Source organism: Leguminivora glycinivorella, chromosome 12 (genome assembly GCF_023078275.1).
Source record: "Leguminivora glycinivorella isolate SPB_JAAS2020 chromosome 12, LegGlyc_1.1, whole genome shotgun sequence".
NCBI classification, from domain to species: domain Eukaryota; kingdom Metazoa; phylum Arthropoda; class Insecta; order Lepidoptera; family Tortricidae; genus Leguminivora; species Leguminivora glycinivorella.
Window position 1 is genome coordinate 4,390,453 of NC_062982.1, and position 21,143 is coordinate 4,411,595.

General features: G+C 41.8%; 1 protein-coding gene across 1 annotated transcript; it reads left to right on the top strand.

Annotated features, from left to right (window-relative positions):
* The first annotated feature begins 73 nt into the window (after positions 1–73).
* On the top strand, positions 74–20,220 carry LOC125231702 (TATA element modulatory factor). The gene is given in 12 exon segments (XM_048137235.1): positions 74–513; positions 515–1,863; positions 1,866–2,254; positions 3,856–4,070; positions 5,438–5,579; positions 7,833–8,052; positions 8,717–8,929; positions 15,324–15,516; positions 16,961–17,105; positions 18,158–18,238; positions 18,808–19,005; positions 19,795–20,220. Coding segments are annotated over 12 exon segments (3,429 nt in total). The 5' UTR covers positions 74–373; the 3' UTR covers positions 19,939–20,220.
* The last annotated feature ends 923 nt before the right edge of the window (positions 20,221–21,143 follow it).

The following is a 21,143-nucleotide window of genomic DNA, read 5'->3' on the forward strand; positions in this document are numbered from 1 at the left end:
ATACTACTTTGTATTTGACCGAGTTCCAAATCGTTTCAGAAAATTCAGTCCCTATTTCGTGTACATAAAATTAAGAAGTGTAGTTATAGTGTTAGAAATTTCTATAAAATTTAATTATTTTTTTCAGACAGTTTAAGCATTCTTTTCTAGTATTTTGACAAAGATATGGTACCGTCGCAGGATACAAAAAGTAAAACATAAATACAAATATTACAAAATGGAAACGTCACTTGGTTCCTGTGTTGTGATAATGTGAATAATGTTTTTCGATTAAACAATGGCCAGTTAAAACATTCCTACGGCGATATAATACTGCGGATATTTTTAATTAGTCAAACGTGATGTTTGTGTACGTACTGAATGAGATTTCAATATGAATTGGTTCGACACGTCTGGTCTGACGAGTCTGGCGAAGACGGCGCTGAAAGAGGCCCAGAAGACTCTGGACAAGGCCCTGGACATCCAGGACGAGAGCGGCGAGGAGGAGGAAGCGGGGGTGTCCACTTCTCAGATGAAATCGTCGTGAAGGTGAAAGTGAATCGACCCCAAAAGACAACTCTGATTTCTTTGCTTCATGGGGCCTCACAGTTAGCGCAGAAGGCCCCCAGGATGTCAACGAGCAGACCGTAGTCACTGAGAGCCCTTCCAAAGGCTCTCAAAGCCTCTGGGGATCGTTTGCAGGCTCCTTCTTTGAACATCAAAAGAATTCTGAAACGGATACAGCAATTGTTCAGCCTCCAAAAGCTAAGTCTATGAATGTAATTAATGACTCGAATTATGGCAGTGCTTCTGATTTGTTCTCAAAAAGCCAGCTTGTTATGTCAGATGATACCGAGTTTGATGTTAAAAAAGTGAAAGATGAAGTCAAGGCAGATGAGAGACGTAATTCGTCCCGTTCAAATAGATTGTCACTGGTGTCTAGTAGAAATAGTTCTGATTCTGTTGAGGTGTTGTCACAGAGTTTGAAGACTACTCCAGATTCTGAAGCTGCATCCGTTCACTCAATATCTCACAGTAGTAGTGTTGGTCAGAAACTTAACTCTGATTCGGTGGAAATTTTACCAGACAGCCTTGTGAGCCCCAGCTCTATTGAATGTCTAGGCTTTGATAGTTACTCCAGTGATAAAAATAGTAGCACATCTTCAAATCTCTCACCTGGTGAGTTGAGTGATAAGAAATCCACACCTATAGACAGGACAGAGAAAGCAGAGACTGCGGATAGTGTCAGTTTGGTAGCTGATGATGATGAAGACACCATGTCATATAATTCTATCTCTGAATGCACAGCACCTACTGTTTTAGATACCGATGATAAGCCTGTAAGTCCATTTCCAAAGAGAGAAGGCAAAAAGTTGCTAGAGAAAGAATTTATACATTTAGATCCTCCTTTGCTACCACAGAAAATGCAGATCAGTGAGAACTCTTCTAATGATGGGTCCTGGTCTGACCGGACCTTGAATGCCGATAATGACAGTATGATACTAGACGTCAATGTTGACGAGCCAAAGAAAGAGACTGAACCTGAAGATGTGCTAAGTGAGAAATTGAGTGATTCATCCTCATTTTACAATGTTAATGTTTCTGGAGAAATGATCAGGTCTGAAAGCTCGGCTTTTGTTAATGTTGAGAAGCAGCAATGTAGCCGGTCAGACAAATCTGAGTCTCAAAAAGGTAGCGTCAAAGAGCGAACATCACCAACCAGCTCCGACAGCAAAAGTGACTTAGTCAAGATCGGTTCTGATCGTACATCTGGCCATACGTCAGGCGACGAGCTTGAAACTACAACATCATCCGACATTGAGATTATTCCAAGTCCAAACGGTGACAATCATGGTTTCAGGAACAGCCCAGCAAAATACAACTTAAAAAATTTGATGGTACAACCTCACCAAACTTGGTTGATTTAGTATTAGGAAAATCTTTAGCGACTAAAATTCGTGGACACAACAGGGAATTATCCGAAGCATCAGTCCAGAGTAATACAAGTGATGATAGTAGTACAGAGAATGACCGGTTGATGAGACGGTTATGTGAAATGGCAGAGATACTGGAAGCGAGGGAGAACCGACTGATGGAAGTGAGTCGAAGTAACGCTGAGCTGGCGGAGAGTAATGCGGACTTGAAGACTCAGGTGGAAAGTTTGCTGGCAAAGCATGGGGCGCATGAGGGAGGGGATATTAGTACGATCACAGAAGATTATACACAAAGGATGTCTGCATTGGAGAAGAAGTTTCAACAGGCCATAAGGGAAAAGGTAAGCACATACTGTTTAAGTTTCAAAGAAGTAAATTAGCCTGCTTAAATCTTGTAGGTACATACGATATGAATACAAACTCTTATCTTAGTCTTTGGTTTTTAACCCCCGACGCAAAAACGTCAGGCTGTTATAAGTTTGACGTGTCTGTCTGTCTGTCTGTGTGTGTATCTGTCTGTGGCATCGTAGCTCTCGAACGGATGAACTGATTTATATTTAGTTTTTTTCGTCTGAAAGCTGAGTTAATCGGGAGTGTTCTTAGCCATGTTTCATGAAAATCGGTCCACTATGTTAAATTTTAATTAGATTAGGTATGCTTCTCATTTAATTACCTAGTTCTAGATCGCACATAAATAGTATAGAGCTTGATCAGTACCAGTAACTAGTTACCAACTTAGAATACAATAGAATCTTTTACTGGTACTTAAATTATGTAACTACCTATTTTTCTAGTTATAGGTAGTTTCCTCCAACTCTAATTGAATGATGAACGTAGTATTTTTACACGTTTTTGTCAACGTCCTAAATAACAAATTACTTAAGCCTCCGCCACACATAAAGCGTTTTGATAGCGTAGCGTCAGCGGAGCGTTAGCAGAGCGCAATGATAGCGGTGCGCCGGCGGAACGCCGCAATTCGAACGCCGCGTTCCGCTCGCAATCTGCGCGCATTTCGCTCGCAATCCGCGCTCGTTAGGGACCGACCCCACTTAGGCGTCGCGTGTCTTGCGGCGCGCAACGGACGTCTCCGCCACGCCGCCTGAATGTAATTCAAAAAACGTCTCCTCAGTACATTTTGTATAGGAAGGACGTAAGACGCGCCCCCAGGTGGGACGCGCCCCCAATTATATTCAGGCGGCGTGGCGCGGACGTCCGTTCCGCACCTCAGGACATGCGTCTCTTAAGTGTGGCCGGTCCCTTAGTTCTCGCCGGCGTCCGCTGAGCGCAACGCCAACGTTCGTCCGGCGCACCGCTATCGTTGCGCTCCGCTGACGCTCCGCTACCGCTCCGCCTACGCTATCAAAACGCGCATGTGTGGCCGAGCTTTTAAGGTTCTAATGCACCTATTATTTTTGTTCAGAACCAAGATTTACGACAAGTGAGTACCATTTATACTTACTACTAATACGTAAAAGAAAATAATAGAAATAAAGGTACATGTTTAAATCTATAATTTTACATCTGGTTTTGATATCCATAATAAGTTAAGTTGTAATGAGCAGGATTTTTAAAATTGGTCTGAACCATGAAAGGTCTTCTGATGTTTCTCAGCGACCAAACATTGCAAACCTAAGCACTCTAAGCAGGCGAGTCCTAGTGCAACTTTTCCTAAATAATTTTTGACAGGTGTTTGTAGAAATCTTTAAAGAGGTTTCTATATCAAGAAAACTAAAATAGCTGAGGCTCTAGTGCAAAAGGTACAAGTCTCGCGGAGCGCAGGTGAAAAACGGCATAAGTCCCATTGTCCCATATGACTTATGCCGTTTTTCACCTGCGCTCCGCGAGACTTGTACCTTTTACAATAGGGCAAACACCCAGTTTTGGTACTCATTGCCACTTGCTTTTCGCAGCGCATAGATCAAACACCTCCATATTTTTTCAGGACCAACTACGAAAGCAACTCGACAGCATCAAATCCGACTCGTCCCGCAAAAACTCCTCTGAGCTGGAAAGCAGTTTGAAAGAAAGAGACGAAGTTATAGCGCAGATGCAGGAGGAAGGAGAGAAGCTAGCTCGTCAGCAGTTGCAGCATTCGAATATTATCAAGAAGTTGAGAGCGAAGGAGAAGGATAATGAGCAAGTTATTAAAGGACTGAGGTAAGGTGCTCAAGGTTTTTCCTGAAAGAGGTGGGTATTAGAGTTGTGCCTGCTCGTTCACTGAAAAAATCGCTCCCAACTAGTACGATCTTCGAAGTGTTCGTTCGTTTTTGAGGACATTTAGTACAGTACCTAGTACACCTAGAGAGTGAGAGACAAATTGTGCATATGGCGTACAGTAACGCTAGCTCGTACTAGCCGAGAGCTGATCGGCCGTTTTCGCGCGCTCTCGGTCCGAGTCAGTCGGTTCTAGTTCGGTTGCTGTCGGGTCCACGGATCGCTTTTCTGTCGTTATCGAGGAGTGCCTCGGCTCTTCGCTCCTTTCGCTCCCATTCTGTTGCGCGTGTGTACTAAATGTACTAGAGAGCAGAATCATTTGGGAGTAGTTCGGTCTAGTACAGTGCAGAGTATCGTGTCTTTTGTACTATTAGTACATGTACTTCACAAGCCTAGGGGAGTGTTTATCTATAAAGATGCCAATCACTCAATTTTTGGTCGGTCGACAGCTTTGGGATTACCCTTAAACATTAAAATATTGCAAAGATCTGCTCATTGAAAAAAAAATATGTGTGACGTTCTCAAAAAAGGACACACTGTCACTTACATTAAGGACAAAATTTGCTCGTATGTGTATACGATTCACAAGACTTGTTAGAGCGTCCTTATACTTAAGCGACAATGTGGTACCTTTTAGTTAATAATGGCTCACATAACTAATCGATGTATTGTAGTGTTTGATGCTACACATTTACGTTTTTGCTTATTTAAAGCGCAATTTCCCGGTGATAAAAAATGTTAAGCACGCTACAGCGATTTCACGGTACTAACTATCGTTTTCGTTGATTTATTACCTATTTCAATGTTGCTAATACCTTCATTCTCAAAAATCTTGTCATGAATTTAATCTCTTATCTATTTTCGATGCACTTGAAGGCGTGGTGGCGGAATTACAAATATTAAAGCTAAATTTAATATAGGAAATAAAACTAAAACTAACTAATTGTTTAGGCTTCTTCGACTATTTTACTATTCGTGACTCCTAATAAAAATATATCTATCCGCCCACAATAACCTTTACGTTTAAAACTTGTCTAAATTGAGTAATGGAGTTGGTGATTATACCCGAATGAATGGGTACAAATATACATTTACCTCGTAGAAATGTGCCTTCATATTCGATATTTATTGTTACCAATTAACTGGTAACAAAAAAAGAAAACTTCATATAAACTTCTAGGGACATTTTGGGAAATCTTGCTCAGCATCATCTACTCTTCTAGCCTACCAATTTTTTCAATATCTAAGACATGATCCAAATATGCAAACTTTTTGATTGCTCAAATGGTATAAGTTGTATATAATTTCAGGGATAAAATAGCCGAACAGACTTCGGAGCTAGACCGGCTAAAGAGGTCCATCGCAGCCAAGGAAGAGTTGGAGGTGTCACAGATAGAGGCGGTGTACCGGCTCACCACGGCGAATAAGAAACTTGAAGTGGAACTCGCTGAGGTAAGGTTGATGTTATTTACTCTATTATTTATACTTTTATATCTTGAGGCATAGGTTAAACATAAGAAGATCATCCCATCCCATACATTAAAATGCGACCGCCTAAGAACGCGCATACACTACACTTGTAGACTGGCGTTAAGTGTCACTTTCGAGCCATAAATCTATGTCAAAAGTGACACTTAACGCCATCTACAAGTATAATCGATAGCTACAAGACATTTTTTTTGTGGTGCCTGATATACGTATGCTAAGTTAGATTGTAAGTAAGTACTTAGCATTATAAAATTATTAAATGGTTCATGTACAGTCAACCAATTGGAACCCTAGGCCATTGTAGAACTATGTCATAATGACGTTATAAATCAGATTGTCAGAAATCTCTTACTGCTTGTCATTTTGACATGGTTGTAGAGTGGCCTAGGGTTCCAATTGGTTTATTTATTTATTTATTTATTAAGGAGATAACACAGAAACATACATGAAAAATAAGTACAGTAAAATGTTGGTTACATGTTTGAATACAGATGTTTCCTTAAAAGTATCTCACTGACTGATTTGACTGGTTGGATTTGGTTAACTGTACATAGTGTTTTACCATGAAACGAGTATCAAATCAGTAAAAGTGTACATTACGTTACGTATCTAAATGCATTTTCCTTATCGTTACTGCATTGTAACACTCGTTCAATCAGAAAAGGTTATAACTGAAATACAGCGCCATTTCAAATTCAAACTGAGCACAGTGAAAATAAAGTTTAAAATCTGAAATTGTGATGTGTAGACATGTGATATTTCATAGTACAGTGGTTTCTAGAGAAGAAATGTTTCAATGTTGTTTAGAATGAAGGTATTAGTGGAGTTTACAAACATCGTTTACGACCAACGTTCCTAAAATATTTTTAGCTACGTTATTGGCAATCAATGAATAATAAATGAACGAAATTAGGAAGAAAACCGGCCAAGAGCGTGTCGGGCCACGCTCAGTGTAGGGTTCCGTAGTTTTTCGTATTTTTCTCAAAAACTACTGAACCTATCAAGTTCAAAACTATTTTCCTAGAAAGTCTTTATAAAGTTCTACCTTGGTGATTTTTTTTCATATTTTTTAAACATATGGTTCCTAAGTTAGAGGGAGGGGGGGGACACACTTTTTTTTTCCTTTAGGAGCGATTATTTCCGAAAATATTAATATTATCAAAAAACGATTTTAGTAAATCCTAATACATTTTTAAATACCTATCCAACAATATACTACACGTTGGGGTTGGAATGAAAAAAAAAATCTGTCCCCATGATATACATATTGGTACCAAATTTCAGCTTTCTAGTGCTAACGGTCACTGAGATAATTCGCGGACGGACGGACAATGGCGAAACTATAAAGGTTCCTAGTTGACTACGGAACCCTAAAAAACTAGGAGTACTTGTTTAACGTGTAATTTGGGAGTATTTATGTCATATTAGACATTGACTAACGCTTGTAAACTGTAACTTGTAGCTTCGAGAAATGGGCCTTGATCAAGGTAAAGGTATACATTAACTGATGTAACATTTCCGCTATAATATCGTGAATTATGCGAGATAAGGAAACGTTATCTTTTAAGTGTCGGTATCAAATGTAATGCGATATTATAATTAGACAGATAACTAGGCGAATCATCACGTAACTGGATTAGATGTATGAATTAAATGTGCCTTGTTTATAACAGAGTAGGTATGTGTATGAACACACAAATTTACTATTTTTGATCAAAATATAGTTTATTTTGTCAGAGATTACTTACCCATAGGTACCTGCAAAATTACATGGAGAAATTATTCATTGATAATTCTCCACTTTTGCAGCTCCCTGTATGTACTTGCATCAGAAAAACTATAAGCATAAACTTAATTTAGGTAAATTAGTGTGGAAGGAAGTAACGGGAGAGGAAAACCGAGGAAAAGGTGGATGGATTGCGTGAGAGATAATATGAAGCGAAAGCAAGTGAATGATGAAATGACGGATGATAGGGAGGTATCATGCGCCGACTCCAAATGAATGGGACAAGGGCAGGCGAATGATGATGATGACGAGAGCAATATACGATTAACTGTAGGTCAGTGACGTAAAAACGTTAATAATATTATTATACAAATTATTCGTTGTCCCTTAAATGTCAATTTTTACAACCTCCAGTAAGATTCAAACGCACAGCCTATTGAAAACAAAGATCCATAATTTCCTTTTCCCAATTTTTTTAATTCTATTCCCAGACAAAAAGCGCCCTAGACGACGCAACCCAACGCCTCACCACAACCCGAGCGTCGCTCGAGGCAGCGAAACGCGAGCTAACCGACGTAGAAACGGAACGAGTGGAGCTGCGGGCCCGCTGCGGCGCCGCCACGCGCGCGCAGCGTGATGCTGAGCAAGAACGCGCGCAGGCCGAGACATTGCAACAACAACTGGCTAGTTTAAGAGCCGAGATGGTGCAAGGTAAGTTGATTTTTACCCGACTACGGCAACGCAAAAGGAGGGTTATGATTTTGACCGGTATGTACGCATCTGTTCCCTCATAATTAGTTATGTGTCTCGCTTTTAAATGAGCTTCCTGTAGAAATAGTGTTGGAACTGCGGACCTGCTATAGGCGCGAACAAGAACGCGAGTTTGTAAAAAAGAAGTAAGAATATACTGCAAGTATGTATTTATTTAGAATTGTTTATTCTACGAGCCGGCGGTGGAAGGTCAGTTTAGGTAGTTCTAGCACAATTCTAGCGTCGGTTATTAAAAATGAGCAAATGAATTATTTGTAGAAGAGAATTATTTCAAATAAATGTCTACATTGTCAGACTTCACAATAGATTTTTCAAATCGGAGCTTTCAAAATTAACGCAGACCATGCATTTGTCGCGTGATGATTCTGAAAATTTATTTATTTTATATTATTAACAATGTATACATTTTCCAGCCAATAAAGAACATCGAATCTTTTATTACATGTCCATCGTACAATACAATACAAAACAATAGACACTTTATCGCACACCTGATTACATAGCTCTACTGTACTGTCTAGATATCGCGTCGGCGCGGCGTGAAGCAAACTTTCAAGTAATTTGTAACGTTACCTCTATTGAAGCAGTTTGTCATGGGTTGCAGAGGAGCGTCGCTGGGTGTCCCGCGAGCGAGCCCTGCGCGGTGAGCTGTGCGAGGCCCGCGAGCTGTGCGCGGCGCTCGAGGCGCGCGCCGGCGCCGCGGCCGGCGGGGAGGGCGCCGCGGCGCTGCTGGCGCAGCTGGCCGCGCTGCAGCGCTCGGCGCTGGAGAGGGACCAGGCGCACGTCAATACTGTCCGGGGACTCAAGCAACAAGTCGGTAAGATATCATTATTACTGGCTCAGCAAGCCCTGCGCCGCGAGCTGTGCGAGGCCCGCGAGCTGTGCGCGGCGCTCGAGGCGCGCGCCGGCGCCGCGGCCGGCGGGGAGGGCGCCGCGGCGCTGCTGGCGCAGCTGGCCGCGCTGCAGCGCTCGGCGCTGGAGGGACCAGGCGCACGTCAATACTGTCCGGGGACTCAAGCAACAAGTCGGTAAGATATCATTATTACTGGCTCAGCAAGCCCTGCGCCGCGAGCTGTGCGAGGCCCGCGAGCTGTGCGCGGCGCTCGAGGCGCGCGCCGGCGCCGCGGCCGGCGGGGAGGGCGCCGCGGCGCTGCTGGCGCAGCTGGCCGCGCTGCAGCGCTCGGCGCTGGAGAGGGACCAGGCACATGTCAATACTGTCAGGGGACTCAAGCAACAAGTCGGTAAGGCAATGTTCATCCAAATACTATGTACACTCTACGAGTTAATACGTGCAGCTTGGGGCAAAAGCTGGCAACACGCGATACTAGCGCCTCTAGCGGCATGAGTTGATCAAAATAGTTTAGTTCATACAGTTTAAAATTTAAAAAAGTCACACACTCTTATTTCTTTGTTTTATTCCGTCTAAAAATCAAGATCATGTAATCGCATTTTGTATTGTTTTACGTACTACGCCTGTACTGGCAAACTACTTTGAACGACTCGTGCCGCTTGATGGCGCTGCTAAAATCGTTGCCGCTTCATTATATGGGAAACGTCACAAGCTGCACGTATTAACTCGTAGAGTTTATATAGTATTTGGTTCATCATAAAGTCGACAGCACCGGCACCGGCAGTCGATAGGATTGTTGGAGTATTTGTATGCGTATGTCGCTGGGTGTCCCTCGAGGAAACCTTACACCGTGGCCTTATTGGCAAAGTTGGCAGTCCTACAAATGTCTGAACTACACGGATCGAGCACGTGTCAACACCAATATTAGTTATTAGGGACTAACACGGCAAGTAAATAAGATATCAATATTAGTGGCGCAATTCTTAGGTTTTCTATTGTATACCCATTTCAATGACGCCCTCCTAAACCTTGTGTGTGTGTATCCTTGCAGAAAATCGACATAAAGAAAGAAACAAACCATAAAGCGTACAAGTTCTTTATTTCTCCCAGTAAACTGCCTTTATTTTTAGAAAAAAGTTTATGGCCTAGAGGTGTAATTTTTCGCAAATTTGTACATTTTAAATACAAATCTACGAGCGGAGTAAACGCTGAGTACGGCAATAAAAATACAAAACCTCCAATGGTCTAGCCTGTGCGAGGTAATAATGACGTATATTTACATAGATACCTGTAGTTGTTATATTATAAACATAATTAATAATGGCATATCGTTTTTGTACCTTTAATTGCAAGAGCGTAAAGCGTTCCATCGACTGTATTAAGGACATATGTCGAAGATCAGACATTGTAGCCCTTCAAGAGACGTGGCTTTGTTGGGATGAAATACCATACCTAAATACAATTGACGAAAATTTCTGTTCGACGGGGACCTCTGCAGTGGATATGGCGGCGGGAGTGTTGCGCGGGCGCCCGTACGGCGGAGTTGGTTTGTTGTGGCGGAAATCGGCGTTTCAAAGTGTGAGTGTAGTGCAATGCGATAACGCGCGGCTGTGTGCCATTAAGATAAAGTCGGCTGATAATAAAGACTTCATAGTGGTGAGTGTTTACATGCCCACGGATTGCAGTGACAATGTTGCGGATTTCACGGATTGTTTAGCTGAGGTCAGTGCATTGATTGACGATTGTGGCGTAGAATCTGTCTATTTAATGGGGGATTTTAATGCTCATCCAAACGAACGTTTTTATACCGAGCTAATTCGTTATTGTGACGAGGAAAAGTGGTCTTGTGTAGACGTTTTAAAGCTAGGGATTACATCAAATACCTATACTTTCTTTAGTGATGCTCACTTGTGTGAGCGCTGGCTGGACCACTGTGTGGTAACTGAATCTGCTTTGTCTTCCGTACGCAATGTGTTTGTAGATAACTGTGTTACCTGGTCTGATCATTTTCCTATGTTTTTGGAATGTGACCTAAGTGTTATAACCCCCAAGGCTGCTGGTGACGTTCCTATTAATAATAACAAAAGTGTCATGTGGGGAAACAGAACACCAGAGCAAGTTGAATTATTTTATAAGCAATGTCACCAGTTGCTGAAGGGTATTGATTTTCCAACCGAACTAAGACAATGTGCGGACAAATATTGTCAAATTGACAGTCACAAAAAAGTGTTGGACAATCTTTATAGTGACATAGTTAGCGCTTTAAGGAATTCAGCTATTACAGGGCGGATGGCTGGAAGAACTAGGTCTAAAAAACAGGTAGTCGGCTGGAATAAATTTGTCAGTGACGCTCATAGGGTTGCCAGGCAGAGGTTTCATGAGTGGACAGTATGTGGGAGACCTAAAAGTGGAAATCTTTTTAAAGAGATGGTAGAGAGTCGGAAGATATTTAAAGCACGATTAAAATGGTGTCAAAATCATCTAAACCAAATTAAACTTGATATTATCACCTCTCAGTACTCTAAAAAGGATTTTCGTGGTTTCTGGAAGTCTGCAAGTAAAATGAAGCCTGTGGCTGGCCACCCTGTTAGTGTTGATGGCGTAACAGAGCCTACGAGTATTGCCAACCTGTTTAAGGACCTTTTCTTTGAGGCTTCTCCCTTGGGTGCGTCGTGTGTGGGGGGACTTGTGTCTGAGGCCACTAATGAAAGTCCAGGCCCGGGGTTTACGGCCAAGGATATTGACAAAGTCATTAAATCAATGTGTAGAGGCAAGTCCCCGGGACATGACGGACTCAGCATCGAGCACCTCCAAAATGCTGGTCCTCACATGTCTAGGGTGTTAGCTATGTTTTTTACGCTATGTATTAGGCATTCATATTTGCCTAATGACATGATGCGTACGATCGTCGTTCCTGTAGTTAAAAACAAAACCGGAGATTTAGCAGACAAAAACAACTACAGACCGATATCTCTGGCGACTGTGATTGCGAAAATATTTGACAGTATGCTTAATACACAGCTATCTGAGCATGTTAAACTGCACGACAACCAATTTGGCTTTCGACCCCGTTTGTCAACAGAGTCTGCTATATTGTGTATGAAGCATACTGTCAGGTATTACACCAGGAGAAAGACCCCGGTGATTGCATGTTTCCTCGACCTTTCCAGGGCTTTTGACCTGGTTTCTTATGATAAACTGTGGGGGAAATTATCACAAACCAGTATACCCCGGAAACTGTACGTATATTAAGGTACTGGTACGGAAACCAGGTCAACTGCGTCAGATGGGCTAATGCGCTGTCAGACGAGTACAGGTTGGAATGTGGGGTGAGGCAGGGAGGGTTGAGCTCACCAACGCTTTTCAACCTGTACGTGAATGGTCTCATCGAGGAGCTCAGTAGCACTCATGTCGGGTGCCATGTAGACGGAGTTTGTGTTAACAACATTAGTTATGCAGACGACATGGTGCTGCTGAGCGCCTCGGTGTGTGGTATGCGGAGGTTGCTCAAGATTTGTGAGGACTATGCGGTGAGTCACGGTCTTAAATATAACGTGACTAAAAGCCAGTGTTTAGTCTTTGAGCCTGGCCGGAACAGTTGTTCAGATATTCCTGCAATGTTCCTTAATGGTAGTACGATAGACCGAGTAACCCAATTTAAATATCTCGGGCATATTGTGACGGCCAACCTCGGGGACGACCCAGACATGGAGCGAGAACGAAGGGCCCTGTCGGTGCGGGCGAATATGATAGCACGAAGGTTTGCTGGTTGCTCAAGGGGAATTAAGATTACACTCTTTAGAGCATTTTTAACCGACTTCAAAAAAGGAGGAGGTTCTCAATTCGACTGAATGTTTTTTTTTTTTATTATTTTTTTGTATGTATGTTACTCGATATCTCCGAGAATCGTGGACCGATTTTCAAAATTTTTTTTTTGATCGAACCGGTATAACCCCGAGATGGTCCCATTGGCACCAAGTCAGGGTCTGATGATGGAATCCTGGAGAAATCGAGGGAACTCTTCAAATGTTATAGGCACATGTAATGTTTTTAGTCTATTTTTCAAAGGTACACCAGTATTTACGTCTGATGGTAATAATTTTATGTGGCTGAGCTGATGATGGAAGGTCAACTCCTCAATGGTTAGGAGTTTAAGGATAATTCTTTCACTACTGTATATGTATTCGGACTGATACATATAATATCACTAGGAACCACTAAAAATCAACTGAGCTGATGATGGAAGGTCAACTCCTCAATGGTTAGGAGTTAAAGGATAATTCTTTCACTACTGTACATGTATTCGGACTGATACATATAATAACACTAGGAACCACTAAAAATCAACTGAGCTGATGATGGAAGGTCAACTCCTCAATGGTTAGGAGTTTAAGGATAATTCTTTCACTACTGTACATGTATTCGGACTGATACATATAATATCACTAGGAACCACTAAAAATCAACTGAGCTGATGATGGAAGGTCAACTCCTCAATGGTTAGGAGTTAAAGGATAATTCTTTCACTACTGTACATGTATTCGGACTGATACATATAATATCACTAGGAACCACTAAAAATCAACAAATAAATAAACTTTTTAACAAAAAATAAAACCGCCTTCAAAAATAAGCGCGTTACAAAACACGGAGAAACTAAAAAGCCAAAAATAATAAACCTTTCAATTCAGATTTCTTATCGTATTGCAATAAGCTAAACATCCAAATTATAAACAAATCAATTATTTTTGGAGTCGGTACCAGCCTGTGTATGGTTGGGTGGGGCAAACAGGCAATAGCAAGGCGACGAACAGGTCTGGTACCGACTACAAAAATAATTGATTTGTTTATAATTTGGATGTTTAGCTTATTGCAATACGATAAGAAATCTGAATTGAAAGGTTTATTATTTTTGGCTTTTTAGTTTCTCCGTGTTTTGTAACGCGCTTATTTTTGAAGGCGGTTTTATTTTTTGTTAAAAAGTTTATTTATGTACGTCCCTGTATACCTGCAGCCTTTGGGTTCAGTACACGCAACGGGCCTATAGGGCCCTTCGGGTCCAGTATAATAACGCGTTCCGGGTGATAGTGGGACTGCCTCGCTTCTGTAGCGCATCAGGTATGTTTTCTGAGGCGCGCGTTGATTGCTTTCAGACGACCTTGCGCAAGCGCGCCGCATCCCTGGTGCGCCGGGTGCGGGACAGTCCCAATGTCATCCTGAGAATGATAGCGGACAAGCCTGATTGTCCGCTATTGCTACACTGTGCGGGATTACATTCCCCTCTGACCACCATACAGTGGTAGCTCTGTAGGTTAACTTTATATGTAAATATTTTAGATTTAGGCTCCTACTAACCCTTAATTAATTGTCACTTTCATTCATGTATGTACTAACAAAATATGTGTCTCTGTTACACGAAATAAATAAATAATAATAATAATAATAAGCCCGCGGGGGCAGCTTGTGGCGAGCTGACGGTGAGTGGCGACACCGCGGACCCCTATTCCAGAGGGCATTTCCATCTAGCCCTCGCCTCTGTGCTTGCCTTAACCGGCCGGCCAGAGTGGATTCGCAAGAGCGGGACCTATGCTCCAGGTTGGAAGTGTAAAATGTCATAACGCCGGCGGCCTGCTGAACGGATCACCGGGATCTGGCTACCGCAGTCTCACCTCTCGACAACCTTTCAGCCACTCTTCAAGTGTTGCTCTGTTGTCGCACCGTGCGTGCGGCCGTTTTGCAGGGCCCACTCAATGAGTTGGCGAGTCACCGCCTGTCTTTTACAATCCTGAGACTAGTTGTCATGGCAGGTGTCCGATAGTCTCCCCCATAGACCATTATCCAGTCCATCCAACTTGCACAACAATAGCCTATGACCTTAGTTCCCATCGCAGCACAAAAGTGCTGCACTGAAATAGTCTTTACACCTGGCGGGGACCATCTCCGGATGTATCATATTGTGCGCTCGGGGATGGTATCCGCCACGTGTATCCCTTGCCTTTAGATTAAAGTGTCTAAAAGGGCCTCTGTGATGTTGGCTTCGGCCCCACACATGCCTCCCAAAAGTCCGGGACCCCATGGTCCCGAGATATGGTAAGACATACAAATAATAATAATAAACTAAAGCTTTCGGATGAGTCTAAAATGCACATGTCAATACCGTGAGAAGACGAAAACAGCAATTCGACAAAACGATAACGTTACTGGCGCACTCGATAGGATCGAGAGTGCCGCAAAATATACTTCTATCGAAGCTCTATCTATGCGAAAAATTACCACTACGAAATGCATTCAAAATAGTAAACCTGACTTATAAAACAAACATTTAAGTACCAATTTTAATATCAACTTCTTAACTCCACAGCCGAAGCCGAAACCTCTCTAGCCAAAGCCGTGGAACGCGAGCGCCTCTCCCGCGACGAACTTGAAGAATTAACCCGGCGACTGGCCGCTTCTGAAGGCTTGCTGGACGACGCACAGAGCCGGCTAGACACTGTGACCCGACAGTGTCGAGAGCTAGTCGCTAGGGTGGATTCACTTGAGGATGAGCTTGCTAGGTGAGTATGTAACTGCCTAAACATTAAATAAATGTCATATACAAAGAAAAAGTGACCAAGGCCTCCAAGTGTTCCGAGCTGGAATCGAACCAGCGTACTCCGTTAACCGGACGGATGCCTGTAAAACCACTCGGCCATCGGATCACGAAAGCCAGGGTCGAAATTTCTAAGTATATGACACAATTACCGAAGGTTTATGGCGCCCCCCCCCCCTGGCCTTGAAAAAAAACGAAAAAAAACATCGGAAAAATTTTTTTTTTCTGGAGTATGTTTTTTTTTTCTAAAGAACGAAATCTCAAAATTTGCAAAACATTTAATACTTTTATACGGTTTATTAGCCTTTATGTTAACTAATAAACGAATATAAATTTAAAAATTTTAATTTCCGGTTTTATAAAACGTAACATTTACACGATCAGGGGGGTTACCATGACGTGCTAAAGCCGTTCAGTTTAGGTTGAGAGAGAGGGACGGAGCTATATAACTGCTATAGCTGTGTCCCTTTCTCTCAACCTAAACTGAACGTCTTTAGTACGTCATGGTAACCCCCCTGTAGTTAGTAGTTGTCGCTATTTACTGTTGGCAACACCACCGCCTCTCCACGCTCCATGCCGCATCGGGGATTCCCTAATAAACGTTCGTACGTATCATACGTATTGAATTAAAATGTATGTTATTGTTATTGAAACGTTACAAATCACGAAAACCGTTATTGTCGTATTATTTGTTCATCTGAAAAAAAAACCATATTTAAAATAAAAACCATGCTTGGTTTTTTTTTCATCCATGGGAATTTTCAGAATTTGGGACCCCCCGATTAGCGTAAGTTGTTAACAAAAATTAACTCACTGTCAGTTTTGTGACTATAATTAAGTATGAAATTTCAATAAAAGTATTGTTTTTGTGTTAATTACATAAACTTTAATCGATAATCTACATTCAGAATGTGAAAAAAGTAATTTTTTTGATATATTTTATGCTTAATTGTCGTCACAAAACTGAGAGCGAGTTAATTTTTGTTTAGGACTTACGCTAATTGGCACCCAAATTCTGAAAATGTCCCTATGTAAGCTTGGACGATGATCAGAACCAAAGATAGAGGGAGAGGAGGAAGGTACGATGGCCTAGATGGCGTTACACCTTTGAGGAACGCTCGACTAGATGGCGCTAATATTAATATTTGACAGTTTAACACATATCAAGCTAAGAATATGGGCCAAATTGTCAAAACTGAGGTTCAAAAGTTTTAAGCTTGTGTCGAGAGATGGCAGTCTATGCACTGTGATTACACATTTTACTTTGACAGTATTTTCTATAATACTCGATCCTTTTTTGTAATACATTCACTTTCAAATAATTAACAGATAATAAATAATTTCACATGCAAAATATTTTTTTTTTTTCATAACTGTATAGTAATCTCATAATTTCGTTTGCTTTTCAGTAAATCCAGAGAACTGACGCGAGTAAAAGAAGAGACAAACAAACAGTTAGCGGAGTTGCGGCAACAACTCGCCGGCGCCGAAACTGCACTGACCGCTGCTCAAGATGCTTTGGATACGGAGAAAAAACGAAATGCTATTCTACAGGTATGTCGTCACTACTTTAAAAAAACTTGTATCTTCGTCTGTCAACGAAAAGAAAATTGTAGTAAGTATGTATGGAATGCATATAAAGTTACTGCGTTTTAACTTTGAGAAGCAGCGTGAGATACGAGATTTTTTCAAAGTAGTGACGATATTTCAAAATTACTACACTCAGCTAGAGAGCCCCTCGTTCCGGGTCTTTTCTGATGCATGTGATGGGCACCTTTGCATCTGAGACGGCCCGGAACTAGTTTTGTGAATAGAATTTAGTTTTATAGTAATGTTAGTTTTAATAGAGTAGTATTATATTAATTATTATTTTTAAGTTAGTTTTACATGTACCGAGGTCTTTTGAATAAATATATTTACTCTGTACATAACTTAAAAAAGGTAAACAAATAATTTTTGGATAGATACAACGTTTGCCGGTTAACCTACCAAATACAAAACCAACTAGATCGGTCATTGAACGAACTGTCTTTTCGAAATGAAGGTTTTCATTTGGTTGAGGAATGTAATGTTTTATATACCCTTTAAGCTCGTGCACACATACGCGTTTTGAGAGCGTAGGCGGAGCGTTAGCGGAGCGCAATAATAGCGGTGTGCCGGACGAACGCTGGCGTTGTGCCCAGCGGACGCCGGCGGGAACTAGCGAGCGCCAGCGTTCGTCCGGCGCACCGCTATCATTGCGCTCCGCTAACGCTACGCTGTCAAAACGCTTTATGTGTGGCGGAGACTTTAACCACAGATGTCATATGGACGTAGTTACGCAGAAACGTTCCAATCCATCTGAATCTGAAATCTGACTTGTTTTTCATATAAGGTCTAAAACTTAATGACAAATTCATGTGGATTGGAACGTTTCTGCATAACTACGTCCATATATACCATAGATCAAGCAAACGTATCTACTTAGAGTACTTAGCGTGTCAAATGAACTCTGTAAAATCCACTGAGTTGTCCGTCTTTACTCGCAGCTTGCAGCTTTCGGGCGTCAATGTTTGTAAGTCAAAGGATTAGTACGATTACCAATATATTTTGTTTGTTTCTTTCAGGAGCAAGTTTCGTGCCGCGGCGACATTAGCCCGCCACATTCCGTAGCGTCTGATACCCTATCCTCTTCGCTATGGGCGTCGGTAAGTAATTTTGACCGCCATTCAACACCGAGTAAAAAGTTTTGAAGATTGAACCTAAATATGAGATCTTCTTCCTCCTACCCTTATCCCACGTTATGTGGGGTCGGTACAACACGTCCTCCTCTTCCATTCTCCTCTATCTTTCGTCATCTCAACACTCACATCTTTCTTTCTCATATCCTCTTTCACACAATCCATCCATCGCTGTTTGGGTTTACCCCTCCCTCTCCATCCATCAACCTTCATCTCAAACATTCTTTTGCCTATATGACATTCATCCCTCCTCATTACATGACCGTACCACGCCAACCTGCCACTCCTCATCTTTTCCGTTATAGGCGCAACTTTCAAACTTCCCCTAATATACTCATTCCTGATCCGATCCATTCTGGTCACTCCACACATCCATCTCAACATTCTCATTTTCGCTACGTGCACTCCTTTCATCCTCCGCTTTTGTCGCCCAGCATTCAGATCCATACAATACAACCGTAAATATGAGATATTGTTTCTTAAATACTATATCGGTGGCAAAAATGGTAATAACGCCTTTTTTCATTTGTTTTTAGGAAGACACAGGGCGCGCTACACCCACCGGCGCTAATGTGGTGACATCAGCGGCCGGCGTTGACGAGATACTCTCACAACTACAACGAAGAGACGGCGAACTGAGAGCTGCTCAAGCGAGGGCGCAGCAACTCAGCGCTGAACGAAACACGCTGAGAGACCATGTGGCTTCGCTCAGAGCGAGACTGGATGACTATCAGGTAACATTACTATAGATATATCACAGTGTTATGAATTACTCTAGCAGTTACAATGAAGAGACGGCGAACTGAGAGCTGCTCAAGCGAGGGCGCAGCAACTTAGCGCTGAACGAAACACGCTGAGAGACCATGTGGCTTCGCTCAGAGCGAGACTGGATGACTATCAGGTAACATTACTATACTATGATAAACAACAGTTGAAGACTAGGTCCTTCCATAGGCATCTCTTCCTCGCCAGCGCATGGCTTCGTGCAGTTTTAATTTCAATAACTCGATTAACTCGAACACACCATGCATCTAGAAGGGGGGAAAGGGCATGTGGTTTCGCGCCTTCAACTTTACCCGTCATAATTATTCTCTCTGAGCTATCTGACAGTCGACGTGAGATGTGACCGAAATAACTCAGAATTTGGTCCTGGCAAATTGTTGACAGCCGGCGCTTTATGCGTAACTCCTCAAGATATATAGTCAGAAATGTAAAATGCTGCAATAAAGAATATTTACTTACTTACTTACTTACTTATGGACTGGTTAGTACTCATTGCCGCCCATGGTATCCGTAAAAGCGTAAATGTTCATAACTACCTATCTCTAATATACTAATTATGCTCGAATAATTTATTCTAATTAGGGTCATTTGCACCACCGAAAATGGAGGGTTAACCCGAGGTTAACCCACCATTTTATATGGAATTTGACAGTTCACTAACCTTGAGTTAAGCTGGTGGTGTAAGTGGCTCTTAGACCGATTTTTACATTAACTTTTCATACAAATTTATCTTATTACAGAGTGTCCAAGAGCAATACGACGCCCTACTCCAAATGTACGGCGAAAAAGAGGAACAGCTAGAAGAACTTCGCCTGGACTTACAAGACGTCACGCAACTATACAAGGCGCAGCTAGACGAACTAGTCGCGTTGAAACGCAGGTAGCCAGCGGCCGGCCCGTCTGAACCCTGAACTGAGCATAACAAGTATATTTCCCATTCTATTTTAAAAAAAAATTGACAGGTTTCAAAATTAATGACGTCAAAACTTATGTCCCAATTTAGGGCATTTATAGATTTTCGATTATAAGAAGCCAAATTTTCGAATTGCGAACGGAATTCTGTGATTCTAAAAGTTTCAGGACTACTTTACCTTTTGTAGTAATTCCATTATAGAAATTTACTATTTATCATACTTTACAGTTGAAGGGAATCATCACATAAAAATCTAAAATAATATGAAGAATGGTTTGTGTAGCTTATTTAAAACTTACTCGTATTTCATCTCAAAAAGCTACCTACTGATAAATTACACCAATTGTTTTTTGTTCTTATTGAAGAAATATTGCTGCTGTAATTGCCATTTTAAATGTAAGACGGTGTTGCGTAGTGTATTTCACTTGAAAAAATCACTAATTTGCACCCATGTGCTATGTATGTATATAGCTTTCATTGTGATATGCCTTTATTAAAATACTTATTATAGATTTAAAGTTATATGGTCAAAAATGTATATACCTTCGGACTAATGTATAGTCAAGGATGTATATTTCTGTGCTATAGATGGTCTACCAAATCTTGGCACAAAAAAAGGCGGCAAATTTGAAAAAATTATGGCTCACTGGCCACTTTTCTCCGTATACAGATGGAGCTACTAATAATCCCAATAAGGCCTAGATTACCCTTCGGGTTGAAAGGTCAGATGCTAGTGCCTACGCCAAATCTTGGCATTAGTTGTCAAAGCGGACCCCAGGCTCCCATGAGCCGTGGCAAATGGCGGGATAACGCAAGGAGGATGATGATGATGACGGAGCTACTGATGACGCTACACTTTAGATATTGTAATTCGTTTCATTCACAGAACACCCCACTAGAAGCCAAATGCAAGCGATATTGTTCGAGACGCAAATCACCAATCCTTGCGGGGTGAGGCGGGCGCGCACGGTGCTGCCATTGGTCGTTTCAAATAATGGCGCGCCTTTATGATTAGCAGTAGGGATGGGAATGGGACATGTCTATTATAGACAATGGTACCGGTACCAGTACTGTGGTGAATTTGTTTTGCAACAAATTATAATATTATAATTAAATTATAATAAGGCCTAGTTACCCTTCGGGTTGGAAGGTCAGATGGCAGTCGCTTTCATAAAA